Here is a 15,849-nt window from a genome sequence, read left to right on the forward strand (position 1 = left end):
AAGCATGGCTCATTGCACAGCATTTTAATTTACAAAGCCTCCAAAAATTGAGGCAAATCATGTTTAATAGTGAAATAATACTGCATTTCACTGATACATGTCACTAAGAAATTATTTTCATGATGAAAGAAAAAAAGACATATTGCAAAACACTAAAAACGGCCTAACACTCCAGTAGTGGTCCCGAGAGAGCTGTTCATTGCACCCCACATTAAAGATTTGGACATAACAAAGAACAAGTGGATTTTATTGTCAGACATTACCAGTAGATGGACTTAAAATATCCTTTGTGAACTGCAAGATGAAGTCAAGGGAGTGTTCAAATCAAAAGAGTTTGTTTCTTTAGAATAGAATAGAATAGAATTCAACTTTATTGTCATTGCACATGTCACAGGTACAGGGCAACGAAATGCAGTTTGCATCCATCCAGAAGTGCTTTAGCCGTGATATAGATATATTGAGAGACATGAAAAGGCAGTGAGCATAATTGGGATACATCTTCTGTGAAGTTTATGTTTTCCTGTTTTCAGTGAAAGACTCACTAAGTGTCCAAAATGAGACAGGACTGTACACTGTGGAAAATTAATGTGGCTAGCAAATTAAACAAACACACAGACGAAAACAATTTATTTTTCATGAAAATTGCAGCCTGGTGACTGCTCTACAAAAACATATTTACCATATTAGCCAGTAATTCTCGAGACAGACTTGGACGATAATGAGAGTGAAGGAAAACGTGACATTTGCCTGCACCAGCTTGTAGACAGGAGTTACTGGGAGCTGTCTGCTAAACCTGTTTCAAATACACAGTTGTTGGCCAATTCCTGTTAGTTACAGATGCCAGTGGCAGCGTCTGGAAAGATCATTTATGACAATAAATGTCCACATTTAGTGAGGATAAAAGTACAGCCAGTGGGCTACATGTCAGGATACTATCAGCCAAGTAACAGCAATTCTAGGCTAACAGTGAATCCAACAATTGACTACCACATGTTTCAACATCTGTGTTAAATCCGATTTCTGTGCAAATGGAATTTCTTTTGAGCCACAAACTCAGGCAAACCCACAGCCTACAAAGCTGCTCATGTGTATACAACATCCTCATTTTCTCCTGACGCGCCAGATGCTTCCTCTGCTGTCACCTTAAAGTTACACTACAGCACTGCACAGTTTAGCTGTCTCCTCTCTGACCTGCTGGAACACAGCACGTTGTGATGGGACGGGCTTGGCATGCGGCACACTGATTCGCTGTTGTCTCCGGATACTAAAGCCTCGCGCACAGTGCATGCCTGTCCTCTGTTCTTTAGCTGTCAGTCCATCCGGTCGACTAGCAGCAGTCGGTGCTCGATTGGCTTGGTCTGGAGAAACCATGGCAGACCTGGGAGATAATGTTACAATTCCTGAGTTCAGCTGCCTTCTCCAAATGGATCCCTACCTCAAACCGTACGAACAGGACTTCAGGAGGAGGTAAAGCACGGCTCAAACGGCGGTTTTGTAAACAGCTTGTCGCCAAAATCAGTCCCCAGGCAAGCGAGCAAGACCCACGCTCGCAGTGGCATTCGTGTCTTGAATTAAAAACACACACATACTAGATAAAACCGTTGTTTGCAACACATCACAGGCTCGCCTCGTCTTCATGTTTGACATTTCAAGCGAATAGAGGTCGCATAGAGCTACGTTTCCCACCCGTGCGCAGTAGCTTTACACCCCCGCCCCCCTTTTCTCCTCCCAGTCAGCCGAATAAAACGCGTTCATAGGAGATAAGAGGTGTTCGGCTTATGCAAAAATAATGAACCGCTACCAGAAACTCTTCGTTTTACACGACAAGTTGCTGAAAAAGGGCAAGTTGTCTCCTAACTTCCTGTGCGTGATACTTCGAGAGCAGGCACGTATTTCTCAGTCAGCTGACATCAACGTTGCTTCCTGAGGTGGTGCTGTCAGATGCGTGCCTGTTGTTTTGTGGGTCCAGCATCTTCAGGGCAGCTTTTGCTTTCTGTAGGCCTTGCTCTTCATAACAGTGTTTTTTTTGTTGTTGTTTGTTTTGTTTTTTTTCCTCCCTCTTAGTATCCCGCCTTTAGTAGCTCTGCAACGTAGGAGGCTTGTGGCTAGAAAGGATGCTGCTGCAGCTAATGGTTTGTTTTTCAGGGTTAAAGGTTCTACAGTACGAGTTACCCTTCATGCAAAGTGCACTAGGTTATGTTATGTTGCATGATGTTCTTCTTCAGCTTAGACTTGACCTCCGGACATATAAAAGTATGAATGCACGACGTCAGAACTCGCCTTTGTGTGTGTGTGTACGTGGTATTTGTAAATGTATGAAGTGTGTGTGGGTTTATGAATTAATTGAGTAGCAGTTTAGATCATGTTACTTGAAATGCACAAAGAAGAAGAAGACTCCTAGAGTTTTATGACCAGGCCACACTGTGTCATATGCTTATGATTTAAAAAAAAATCAAAGTGGAAAGTTTTGACAAATCCTAAAACAGATTAATTTGTTCAACTTTAATTAGCTCAAGTTAAAGTTCAGCTAATTAATGTCATTTTTCTTTTCTAATTAGAGACTGCTAGTTTTGTTTATTCTGTCACTTTTATCACCCAAGGGAAAGGGAACACAGTGAAAATTACAGGGATTTATAGAACGACTTTGCTTATTGTGACAATTAAAACAAACCAAAGTTAAAAAGAATAAAAGTTTACATTTCTGGAGCATTTTACAGAGACATGGTAAAAGGGGGAAACAAAACCTTGTCCTTCATTGGTACATGCACTGGCCTCATGTACATCAACCTCCAACAGTAAATAGACACTGTAAGTCAATAAATTGTGCAATCTTTCTGCTTGCTACTTAAATGTCCTTTTTATTTTTCATGTGTTTTTAACCTGATAATCCGACTATATTTCAAAGAAGGGATGGATTTTGTAAAAACAATAAAGCCCTGCAGAATGACAGAATGGTACACAATGATGATCATAGCATGAACTGTTTTATAGGTGTGAGGGCATCAGGCTCATCTCAGTCATGTAAAAGGGGGGGGGGAGAGTCATGCTTATGTTCTTTTTTAACTTACTGCCAAATGGTGATGATGATCTACAGCTCAGATTGCTATCATGTCTGCTCACTGCAGGGTCAGAGCCTGAAACTAAGCTTTAAAACTCTGCTTAGGGGCTATATAGTTTTATCAATTTTCATTACCATGTCAAATCTGGTTTCTAATGTGGCAGGTAAGGGACCGCCTGCTTTGTATTTCAAGCATGTAAGCAGGGCTCTAGCCTTGCAGAGAGATGAGCGTGTCAGCTCCATCTCAGACACAGCTTGGGATTTTTAGGCTTCACCGAGCCCTAGACGTGTTTCAAACACCTGTCCCGCTGATGAAAGTTGCACATAAATTATTTTACATATAGGATCGCTGCTGTGTGAAGGTTAATTCTTGATAAGCCCCTGGTGTTCTAAGGCCCAGAGTCCAAACACCGTATCATGAACGCAGGCACAGAAATCAGGAGCTTTCTCAGGCTGTGGTGTCACGCTGTGTCCCAGTACTAAGAATTTAGCTGGCTTATCAGAAAGAGACCTATGACCACAGAGGCTGATTCTTTAGATTTCACTGTGATGTCATTGCTCAAGGCTGCTCAGGCTGTGGTTTGCTGAACTGTGGTTCAAGCCAGATACAGATACTGTGCACAGTTGAAATGACTCCAGTAGATTTTGCAGGCCTGCCATTCTAATTAGTTATTCTGTGGTTGCAGGCAGCTCGCATTTTATCAGGATGCTAGTTTCAGATTGATTGTGAAAACAGCCGTTGATATTGCACGCAGGTTACAGCCCCAGTGAGCAGTGCCGTGTTGATATCGTTCATTATTTACTCTTCCTGTTGCGCAAGTCTGTAGGAAGTGCTGCTAGGATTTTGCAGCTCTGGGCCCTATGCATCTCTTAAATTGGATCAAATGAAAGTAGGGAGTATTGGGAATGCTCCTTAGTACTGCACAGATTTGCGTATGTCATCAGAACTCATCTCAAAGTAAAAGGAATAATTCTCAGTTTTCTGCTTGTGATGGTGATGTAATATATTTACAGAAAAGCTAATTATTGGCTTTGAAGGGATGGCTATGAATGCAGATGCTCTGACTGGGGAAAAATGTAAAGGAGGAGTTAAAGCTGGAAAAGGGGATAACATGCACACTTGGTTGGTTAATAAGAATTATTAGAAGAGAGGTTAGAGAAGATTTGGAACACTGCCTGTTGTTTTAAATTGAATTAATGTTTTATGTACCTTCTTTGAAAGTGGCTTTGGAAGCATTTATTGCCTTTGCTTGAGGGTCGACAAAGATGTGAGTTAAATGGAGGAATTTTGCTTTCATCAATCAACTTCTGAGCAAATGTTCAGGTCTCTCTTTAGCCCGATTAATGCAGTTCACTAAGAAGAACGTTAATGACATTAGTTGAAAGTCACCTTGCTCCTGGCCTGTATGGAAGCCCTTTTTTATGTGAGCCAAGATAAAAAGCAGAAAAGCTTATTCTTGTCTTTCTCCAGGCTATTGCAGACTTTCTTGACACTTCTGTGCTTCAGCTGTCACCATCAGTCATACACAACACAACAGACCTTAACACTCACTCTAAATTTAGATGTCCAATTGTATAACAGTGAGTGTGTGAAAAGGGTGCAGAGTTCAGCTCATCTGTGGAGAGAATTTCAAAAAGCGGTTTGTAATCAGACGGAAAATATTAAACTGTGACTTTAATTTGGTTAAGATATCAAAATAACAGCACTTTTATAGTCCCTGAATCCATGGCTTAAAGGAACACGACACATGAGATGCCACAAAGTTGCTGCAGAGAATTTTTAATCAGACAAAAAATATTTACTTGCAAAAATCAAACACAAATAAAGAAGATAGAAGCACCAGCTGGGGGGAAAAAAAGGGAAGACCTTGAACCAGCCATGCACTGGACTGTTAGGCTTAGACTTTACCCCTAAATTAATAACAAAAAGCAAAACTAATGAAATCTAGACTCAAAGCAAGACTGTCCATTATTCCCATCTCAACTAATAATTAATAAGCAAAACTATAGCTAAAGCAAAATCCATTGCTAGCACAGGAGAGGTGTCTTCCCACTTCTCAAATGTGCCAGTTAATTGAGGCGTGTGGAACTTCTTCAGCCTTAAGTGTTGAATTACAGGGGTGCATTAACCATTATTCAACACCACTAAGAGTCTTGTCTTTTCTTCTGTCTTCAGCATTAGAGGACTGTAAAAACAACATCCAACGCATCAGCCGCTAAACTGCGATTGGATAGTTGGGGAGCTGAAATAGACATGAAAGTACTTAAGAGCCAAAGTCAACATGACAACCTACTTTTCAGTGGTGCATCACCTCATCAGTGCAGTCTTGTAACAGGACTGCACCAGAATGGCAGTGAAAATAATGGCACAGCACACATGGGTGTGTAACTCAGGAGCACTTTAATGCTCTCAAACAGAGGAATAAGTGAGGTTTTTTTTGTTTGTTTTTGACTTAACATGTCAGTGAGTGGAGCAGCAACATCAGAAGTTCTTAAAGAAACTTCAGTTGGAGCTACCATCCCCCAAAAAGCACTAAATCTCACTCTTGGAGGAGGCCACTAGAAACATCTCGATTGCCTTTTGTGTTTATTTTTCTCAGATGTACCACTGTTGCTTGGTTATACTAGGCTTTTTCACCAATTTACAGTCACATTTGACTCAACCAGCCGTCAACCCTCAGCCATCCAGCGTGCTTATGCTATAGCATTAAGTAAATAACAATGTCATTCAGGTATGCTTTGCATTCATGCCAAAAATGTGTTGCTCATTCTTTGAAATGTGGCAGGTGTTTAGAGCACATGAAAGGGCATGACTATACCCTGTATGAAAGCATTTTGTTTCACAAATGTAGATATACCTCACTTTGGAAGTCACTTGCACATGGAATAGACTTTCAGGATGTCTGGCCTGGTCACAGAAGCTGCAAAGCCAATTCAACACTGTCTGCATGTTCTTCCATTTTAAGGAAGAGGGTAACAGTTTAACTTTTGTGACACAATTGAACACCTATACAGAAACAGCCACACCCACTCAGAGTTATCAGCCAGGAGATGAGATGAATGCTGTGACATTCATGCAGGAGGAGTGTGTCCGGCATGAATGTCATGTTGCAGATATGAGTTTGGGTTGTCACATCAGAAAATAAAGAACTGTATGATTTTTTTTTTTTTTTTTTTTTTTCTTTGCTTCAGGAATATACTGATAGGTGGCTTGCTCCTGCTCATTATATGCATGTATAATGTATGCATATGTATTCTTCTGATACATGATTAGTCCTTCTTGCATGCATCTTCACCAACCCTCTTTAAAAGATTGACCCGTATTTTAGTTACAGAGCTATTATCAAATTTCCCCTTGTGGGACAATTAAAGGATTATTCTATTCTATTCTATCTCTTTTGAAAGGGTAAAACTTACCTCAGTGAATAAATAAACACACAACAAAAATCTAAAAATAATAATAATGATAATAACAAATTAAAGATGGTCAATGATTCACAAAGAATAAATAAAGTCTAATCTAAAGACACCTGTATTCACTGGGATTTGATCGAATGTGTACTACAAGTTTCAAGCAGTCCACCTCCTCACTAGAAAAGTCCAGAAACGCAGGAAAACTGAATAGAACAAGAAAACGACATGGTTGCAGCACAGGAAATGTCAACACCCGATTACGACACAGCAAAAGTGCAGCAGAGGACAACGTCAAGGCAGCTTTACTATTTTTGACAAGAGTTTGAATCAGACACAGGCTTCTCTCGGTAATGATATGGTTTTAACTTATTCACGTGACATTGTCTGCTTCAACACAGCTAATCTGATGTGGCGATAATCTAAATCCGTTCACAGCATAGGGCCTGCTGTAACACCCATGCAGACTGGAAAAGGATTGGGCAAGAAAACTGACACTTTATCTACTGTTTCAAATTGTCTGGCTTTGGCGCTTTTTTTTGTCAGTCCAACCTTTCATCATCATCTGTGCTGTAGACAAATTTTTCTTCCCCAACTCACACACCTGGTGAAGTTCAGAACAGCAACGACGTGATTAAGAATACTTTGTGGTTCTTTGTAGCAGTTTGAGAGGCCGTACACGCATACTGGATTCAAGCCAAGCGACTCTTGAACCACTTCCTACGTGCCAGAAATGAGAAGATGACTGTCCGCACCCTAGTCTTCACTAATCTGAACATCACCTGAGCTATAATGTTCCATTCATTCATTCTTGCATGGACACAGACAGCAGTGTCCAGCAGTGTCTTATGCAAGTGGATGCCATTTTTACAGAAATAATCAGATGCTTTGTTTGCAACCTCATCCTCAGGCACAGCAAGGTCATACAGGGAGGCAATGGAAGAATCACGATTCTGCTCTGTCATGAGATGTAGTGACAAATGCGCATCGCCGAGGCCTTCGCTCTGGCCATCAGGCTCTTTAACAGATGATTCAGAGAACTATTTCCATCTACTCCATCATGATTGGGTAGACAGAGAGAAGAGAGGAGGAGAACAAATAATTTATCCTTAGTTTCGATCAGAATTTTTCTACACGCACAATCAGGCTCAGCCATGAAACAAAAATTGTTTTACCACATGATTCCAATTATAATCCAATTATTGTACAGTTAGTACATTAATAAAAGACATTCAATAAGGTCCGTTTCATATATAATGAAGACTAGGTAAACTCTTGCAGCTGCTGGTTATCATTATTATGTTTCTGGTCAACACCAGAAAGAAAATTCTGCATTGTTATGCTTTTATAATTAGAGCTTTGAGGGAAGATAAAGGTTTGTGTAACGTCTAATCAAGTGAAGGTGACCCTCACATGTACTTTGAGTTAAGTGCTCATTAGCACAACAAAACACAAAAATAGATGGTTATGTGGTAAACATTAGACCTTGAAACATTAACAAATTAGCATTGTCACTGTGAGTACTGTGTATATATAAAGTGTGTATATGTATAAAGCACCGTGCGTACTAATTGAAACTGTGTTGCTTTCTGTCAGATAAAGTAAAACAGACTGATTGTGGTCACGGTCGTGCTTTTTCCAAGGCAGGAAAAACCTTACTGTATCTGACACTAGAATCAACAGAAAGGTGCCATGGTAAGCTTCTCCTTGTGATTGATAAATGAAAAGTGTTATAAGATGAAGAACAGATCCTTGAAAAAGGTTCTCAACCAAGCCCAAGTTTTGTAACTTAATATAAATGTGACAAAATCTCCAAAGAGACCCTCCTGCCCAGCTCCCAAGAGAGAAATTCTAGTTGGCATCCACTCCTGCTGCTGGGCATGGGAAGAGCTTGACTATTCAACTTTTCTTTGTGGTTTTTTTGTCTTCGGATTATCCAATCTCGACGTCATGCTGCTCTGCTTTTTTGCCCACTCCACTTCAGTCTCCTGCAGAGTTTGTTTCTTTTGTGGCCCAGAGGAGGGAAGATCTTCTCCCACTGGAGATGATCGATTCTCCACTGCTTCTCTCTGTGCTTCAGAGTTGAAGTCAAGTTTTTCCAGCTGTTTCTGAGCCCCATTTCTCGTATTCAGGAGAGTGTCTCCAGCTGGTCTGCTTTCTTGGACGATATTTGAGCCTCAGATTTCTCAATGATGAGCTCCTTTCTGGCTTACCTTCTCAAGCACCTGCTAAACCCTAACTCTGATTTTCAATAGAGCTGTTGCCAGCTCATTAGCTTCCTTTTGTGCCTTCTGGACTTTGGTCTTGCTTTCAGCAGAGCTTTATCCAAAGGTCTATGTTTCCCCTCTTGTCCTCATGGTCTCAGCGTGTAACTTTGAGAAAAATAGCAAATATTTCTACTTAGAGATGTTTGAAATCACAGCCTTGCATAAAGGGAGTGGTACCTCAGTGTATTTGAGGGGCACATAATATTATGAAAAACCCAAATGCCATACAGTAGTTTTAACTCATTTTTATGACTTCATAAGCACAAAGTTCTGTCCATGTGTAATGAGACCTTATTTGATTAATGGTACTGTTAAGTGTTTTTGGCCTCGGTTGCTGTACTTAGGGTAATCACCAATAAAGTGTAAAACACCCATGTGCACAATAATGTAAAAAAAAAAAAAAAAAAAAAAAGCCTGAAAAGGAAAATGCGTTTTTCGATCAGATTTTTAGTATTGAACAGAAACTACCAAAATATAAACCAAAAGGACTGACACCACATGGGATTTAAGTAAAAGCTCGGATGTTTATTTTGACAAGCTTTTGTAGCCTGGAAGGCCCTGGAGGGCTCTGGTCACCCTCCAAGTCAGCTGATTGTCAGCAACATTATGTCAGTACCACCTCCCAAGACAGTGAGAGGAACATAACTCTAAAGCATTACATTTGATATACAGAAACGTATTAAACATAAGGTTCCGACTGATCTTTTCTTTGTGTCCGGACTAATTATTAGGTATGAATGATTGATGAAGTTAGGGGTTTTGTGCCTATTGTGGATTAATACCTAGAACTCACTTTGGCTGTGATCAGTTGGTCCTCTAAAGTTGCAGGCAATTTAATAAATCCAATGAAGACTACTACAAGACTACAAGGTACAGATGCCTGCTGTTAGTTAAACCATGTATATCCCACAGATATACATATATCATATATTCTAAATGAATCCGTAGTTGCTCATCTTGTACAAAAATAACATCATTCTTATGGTGTCCTTATGCAGTTGTACATAGCAACAACATAGTTACTTTCTAAGCAAACATTATTGAAAGAATATTCTGTCTTTGCAGTTTAAACCAAACTTATAGCTTTTAAAGAATATTCGGCTCACTTGATATTTTAAGTGAAAATGTGTTTTCTGTCTGGAACTGTCAGTTATCTGACATGGGGATGAGAATTTTGTTGTATGAAGTGGTGTTGCAGTAAGTGTGATCTCTCAATTGTGCCACAGGATATTTTTCTTTTCCAATATCTTTGTAGATAGAGAAGTTATCTAAACCAAAAGATAAGAGATCCAGGACAGAAATCTGTTCTTCACATCTATAATCTCCCACTGCTCTATTACCACTGAATGGGAGACGGGACAAAACACTTTTGTAATTTCAAGCCACAGGGATTAGTAGTGTCTCTAGTCGTTTGCTACCTCAAAATGAACAACGGTGTATCTCACGGAAACTGAAATATTGCTTTGTTCTATAGAGAAGTCTGTTATAAAATTCAGCCATGTACCAGAGGTCTCTCATCTTTCTTAGTCCATAATCAATATTTTGGTATTGATAATGGACCCCAGCGTTATGTAAAAGGAGTGGATTGGTAAACAGTGTTCTTTCATATCAAACTTTAAGCTTCACTAAATAGTATATAGAATTTGTTAGTTTGCTGTATGTCTTCCACCTTGAAGTTTGGGAATATTAACACTTTACAGCTTCTTTCCACTGTTGTCAAAGGGCTAAGAACAGCATAATTTGGGTTTATGCCTCTTAATATGCAAAGAGATCAAGTACTAATAAGATATATCACATTGCATAATGATTATATTTTTTTTAAACATCTGACTACAACTGAAAATATAAAATGTACACATATTTTCATTGTCTGACAAATAATCTAGTTTTCAGGGAACGCAAGGAGGAAGAGAGAAGTTGTGGGGAGACCGCTAGTTTTGCAGTCATGATTCTGATCTGTTTGCTTTAGGACTTCATGGCTAACAGTGAAGAAAAGTGGGTGGAGATGGTAGAATGTTTCGCAGACAAATTTTGACTATGGATACCGTGTGCAGTCCAGTACTGCGGGTACTGTAGTAATCTGTAGAATTTGCAACTAATGTAAAACATTTGGATATTTATGGAAATATAGAGCCAGTGCGAGGATTGAGGTGAGGAGAGTTAACAACTTAATCCAAACTCAATTTTTTAGATAAATGCAAAGGGCACAAAGGGGAGATATACTGCATCTGTTTGATTTATATTTGATAGACGTAACATTTGTTTTTGCTGTACCTTTAACCCATCCAACCAAACTCATTATCTTTTATCTGAAGTAGAACCCAATGTAAAAGATGACTGCATCCATACATCATTGGATTTTGGCTCTTGAGTCCCTCTGCTCCAACCTCCTTGAACCCATTAGCAATGATAACAGACATGACTTTCATGCCTTCTAATACTGTGGCAGTGAAGCACTGCTACTGTGTGAATCCATCCTTTGTCCCTTTTCTCAGTATATTCTTGAAACTGTGACAAAATGGCAAAGGAAGCATGTGGCAGCGTTCGTTGGACTTAAAAGGTTTACATTTGGCAACCACTGTCTGTACCCACTATGCTCAACACAGGGAGCAGCTGCTGAGAAATGGCGCTGTTACTTCAGCCCATCATCACTAGCCCCAGGGCATTCATAGGCCAGTCTGAGCTTGGCTTCAGGGCTATAGGGGAGGGAGTGCACTTAACTCTGCTGGTTGCAAGAGACTTTTTTTTTTACCAGGAGGGGATCTGATATGGACACCAGCTTGGCTGCAGGAACTTAAGTGAGATAAATTGCAAAGTAGTTAGTCTGTCCTTTGCAGTTGAAGGTAACGGACAGGTTTATCTCTCAGGATATGTCTGTAGTCACACATTCTTGATGCTATGAGGCAGGTTTGCATCCTGAGGGTAGACCTTGGAAACTTAATGTGAGCACAGAAATATTATGAGCCGCTGAATGTGCTTGTTTTTTGGGGGGGTTTCTCCCCCAAAATATATCTTGTATGGACGACTTTCATATGCATATCGATACATGCATGAAGTGCATAAGAGAATGTTTTAACAGTTATGATGTTCTAGTGTAGAACAACATGAATGAATGGTGAAACCTTCTGACTGTGATTGTATTGTGAGAAACTGAATATTGACAGAGTACAGCAGAAGAGCTTCATTTTCCGATAATTGAATCAGAATACTTTATTAATCCCTAAGGGAATTATGTAGGATTTTGTTTTTATAATTTGGTGCTTAGTAATGATTTTTTTGTGTGTGTTTACCTTGCTCTTGTGTTGCCTTACTTGCAAGTAAATTTAAATAATGTAAATAATTTTTCTTTATATGAACTGAAAAATGTTTATAAATTAATATACGATGTTCTGTTTGTTTTTGTTTTTGTTTTTTTTATATGTAAATTATGACACTAGAATGAAATAGAAAGCCTTTGTATGGTACCTTTCAAAATACAATTAGCAGAAATTGGGAGAGCTACTCATGGTTAGTGCACAGTTACACAGCTAATTAAAAAATAATTAGATAAATATATACATAAATACACAGTTAAATAAAAAATAATAATTGCACAGTGATGAATTTCACAAGAATGATTTTATTGCGTATTTTGAAAGTTACACAACGCTAATTCTTCCACTAACAGAGAGTAAACATTAATGAAAATGGAAAAATCTTAAAAAAAACAAATAAATCAGTAAGTTATTAAAGCATTAACCTCAGACTTATTATACACAACCGATTCGATCCAGAGAAAGTTACTGTGGAGGAAAAAAAAAAAAAAAAGGGAACATGCCAGCTGAAGTAGAAGCAGAGGAGACAGCTTGATGCAATGGGAGGAAAAATCAGTTGCAAGTTATTCTGTGCAGAATTCCTGAAATCTATTCAGCATAATACTGTATAATATCAGATATAGTCATCAAATGGTACATTAACTGGAGGACTTTCATTCATGCATGTTTTTTTGTGTGTTCTCTGTGCTTTAAAGGTATGAGTTGCTACAGAAGCAACTTTTCCTGCTGGAAGAGGCTGAGGGAGGCTTTGACCAGTTCACACGCAGTTACAATACCTTCGGTGTGCAGCGAAGGCCTGACAACAGCCTGTATTTTAAAGAATGGGCTCCAGCTGCAGAAGCCCTCTTCCTTACAGGCGACTTCAGTAAGTAGCTTGAGAAGAACTGTCTGATCTGTCTGTGACACCAGGGTGCTGTGCATGTGATATCCGAGTTGTTTCCTTTAAGCTTAGTGAACTTTCTTGCTGCGTATAATTCTTGACACAATGTGGATGTGGACACCCTTAAGGTGGAAAGTTGTCACTGTCACCTCAATGCTGTGTCTTTTTTCAGTGCTTCATGTGCTAGGCAAGCTCCCATTTGTTTTACTCCCAGCAGAAATCCTCATTATGCTTAAAAAAAACATAGGTCAAGCTGGTAGATTTCTACAGTAGCAATCATTTTCTAAATAAAATTAAAATACAAAAAATGCTAATTAATTTGAACCTGCATAAACAGTTTGAACACCCCCCCCCCCAAAAGAGAAGAGATTTCAGTGCAGACTGAAAGGTTGCATGTCTTCATAGTGCATTAAATAAAAAATTTGACATTTTTGTGCTCCTGAACACAAAAGGGCCAGAAATTAAGAAAACGCACAGTGTGTGCCGTGTTTCAACAGTATCATCACTTTTGATCAGCCGACCTGGGAGTTGGAAATGTGGAAGATATTGATTACACAGGATAAACTTGCATACTGAAGGGTAGCTTTTGAATGTTGGGAGTGTTTGTTAATATTTTAGCAGCTAGTTATTTCATCATTGCTTGCAAAGTTGTTGAGAGTGCAACATCTGTGTTTGCACTGAAATCTCTATTCCCTCTGGTCCCAACTTTGGAAGTAATTTCAGGTTAATAGACTTTTGGATTTTATTTTTAGTAATGGATGCAGTGGAAAATACAGCAACATTGTTTCGTTTTATCATCCTTAAGATGATTGATTGAGACAAGCTCTCACCTCTCAACTGTTTTTCACAACCATTATTATTATTATTAGTCCCTGTTCTCCCCCCTTGGCAAAAGTTTTCCAAAGTTATTCATTCCTTAGGAAGATTTTATGTATGCATGCACTGTTAATTGGTAAAGAGTGTGCAAAACCGCACACGATATGCAAAAAACTAGCAGTATGTTTATTGTCTATAGACATTTTCTGTGCTACTTAGTTCTGTCTCTGCCACCCCCTCTTTCCATAGTTCTTCTGTTCCGTTTCCTTCTTTAATTATCTTCCCAGGACCTTGGGCAGCAGCTCAATTCCAACATTCAATTCTGCGAGAGATTACATTTTGACACGGCTCAGTCATATTATTTGATTTCAATTTCATAGTAAATGTGGAAACACCCCAGCAGCCCTAGTCATGAATATGGTGCAGGTTGGGTGCATAATGCACTATGTTTTTGTTTTTTTTCAGAGGAGTTTAAGAAAAGCAAGATAAATAAATTGTTAAAACATATGACTTGGCCTCCCTGTGAAAAGTGTTGCCACAGTATCCGGTCACTTCTCGAGCATCTCTTTTGATTTGTTCTCTATCCTGCAGCTGTTATTGCTCATGAATAACAAGAAGATGTGGGTTTACAGAATAAAACATCCTAAAATGACATGCCGAGGTGGTCACTTTACAATAAATGTTTTGTGTAATAATGTGTTCCTCAGTCAGTGGCAGTTGTGAGTGTGGAATCAGCACATTATGAATATGCCTTTCTGTTGTTGTCTCAGAGATAAAATTCAGTGAGCAGTGAAGTGGTGTTTTATCAGTTTTTCTTTTAGATGACTGAGCCTGCTGCTTTTACTCGGTGTCGCAAAAGTCACAAGATACTGGAGAACAGTGCTGGGAAAAAAACAAACCAAAAAAAAGGGAGAGAGGGGGGGAAAAAAGCGCAACGAGGAATTATGTAAGAGGGTTTGGAGGGCGGGGTGGGAGTGGGGGGGTTAAATTGTGCAAAGACAGATTGTACAAGTCAGAGAAATAAAGTGGTGTTTGGACCACAGGGGGGATATTGAAATGGAACAAAAGCCACAGTGATGACTACAACTACAAGCTGTTGTTAGCACAAGGCAAAGTGGCAACACACTGCAGTAATAAGGAAGACTGAAACTGCTAATTGTTATATTTACTATTAAAATTAATGAAACACCCTGTGGTCTGACTCTAAAATTTCTCATTGTGCCACCTCCTAGTGGTTAAATAAAGCACAGACATAAGACACATGTATTTTCAGTCTCTTTTTCTTCTGTAAATTAAAAAGTCTGCTATTAGATGCTGTTTTCACAAAAGCGAGACAATGATTTTAAAAAGACTACAAGCAAGATGGAAGTGAGATAGCGGTATAACATGCAGCAAAAATAATTTGACATGTGTATATACAGTATGTTAACTATTTGGCTACTGAAGTGTCCAGTGCTCAAATTGCAGTACCATGCCAAAGAGAGCCACCCCTCATTTCTTCATATTTTTAAGGAAAAGGGGGAATGGGTACAGCAGATTATTGAAACATATGCAAATATACATGGAAATTTAGTATGTAAGGCAAAACCAGAGGCCGTACAATTCTAACAAGCTTGAAAATCAATATTTGGTTCGACCACTTTTATTCTTCAGCACAGGCTGAGCTTTCTTAGGCAAGCTTTCTTGTCGTTTCTTTAAGGAGTCTTCAGGAACTCCACTACACCAGCTCCTTCTTTGGATGTTGGCTGCCTTTTGTTTTGTTCTCTATCAAGATGATCCCACACTGCTTCAGTAGTTGAGGCCAACTCATGTCTGTTGGTGTCTCTGTTCGGCTCCACTTTCGTGTTGACTGTGTGTGGTGTCATTGTTCATTGACCACAATTTGAACCCAAAATTTCAAATTTCCAGTCAAGTCCAGTTCTTGTGTAATTTGTCCCACTTCAGCCTCTTCTCTCGGTTTCCTTAAGAATGGCTTCTTGACAGCCACTCTTCCACTGAGACTATTTGTGATGATGGATCAGTTGAAAGGCCACTTGCATCTCTCCGGTCTTTTGTGTCAGGTCTTTGCTGTGTCTTATCCTATTTTGTAAGGACATGACTTTC

The 15,849-nt window shown here is 39.3% G+C and overlaps 1 protein-coding gene across 1 annotated transcript in view; it reads left to right on the forward strand.

The window, feature by feature from the left end:
• The first annotated feature begins 443 nt into the window (after positions 1–443).
• gbe1b (glucan (1,4-alpha-), branching enzyme 1b) overlaps positions 444–15,849 on the forward strand; it is a 98,007-nt gene continuing 82,601 nt past the window's right edge. The window contains exons 1-2 of the mRNA XM_003450190.5: positions 444–1,467; positions 12,746–12,915. Coding sequence (XP_003450238.2) covers positions 1,286–1,467; positions 12,746–12,915 — 352 coding nt within the window. The 5' untranslated portion in view covers positions 444–1,285. The remainder of the gene's footprint in view (positions 1,468–12,745; positions 12,916–15,849) is intronic.

The sequence above is a fragment of the Oreochromis niloticus genome, linkage group LG14 (assembly GCF_001858045.2).
Source record: "Oreochromis niloticus isolate F11D_XX linkage group LG14, O_niloticus_UMD_NMBU, whole genome shotgun sequence".
NCBI classification, from domain to species: domain Eukaryota; kingdom Metazoa; phylum Chordata; class Actinopteri; order Cichliformes; family Cichlidae; genus Oreochromis; species Oreochromis niloticus.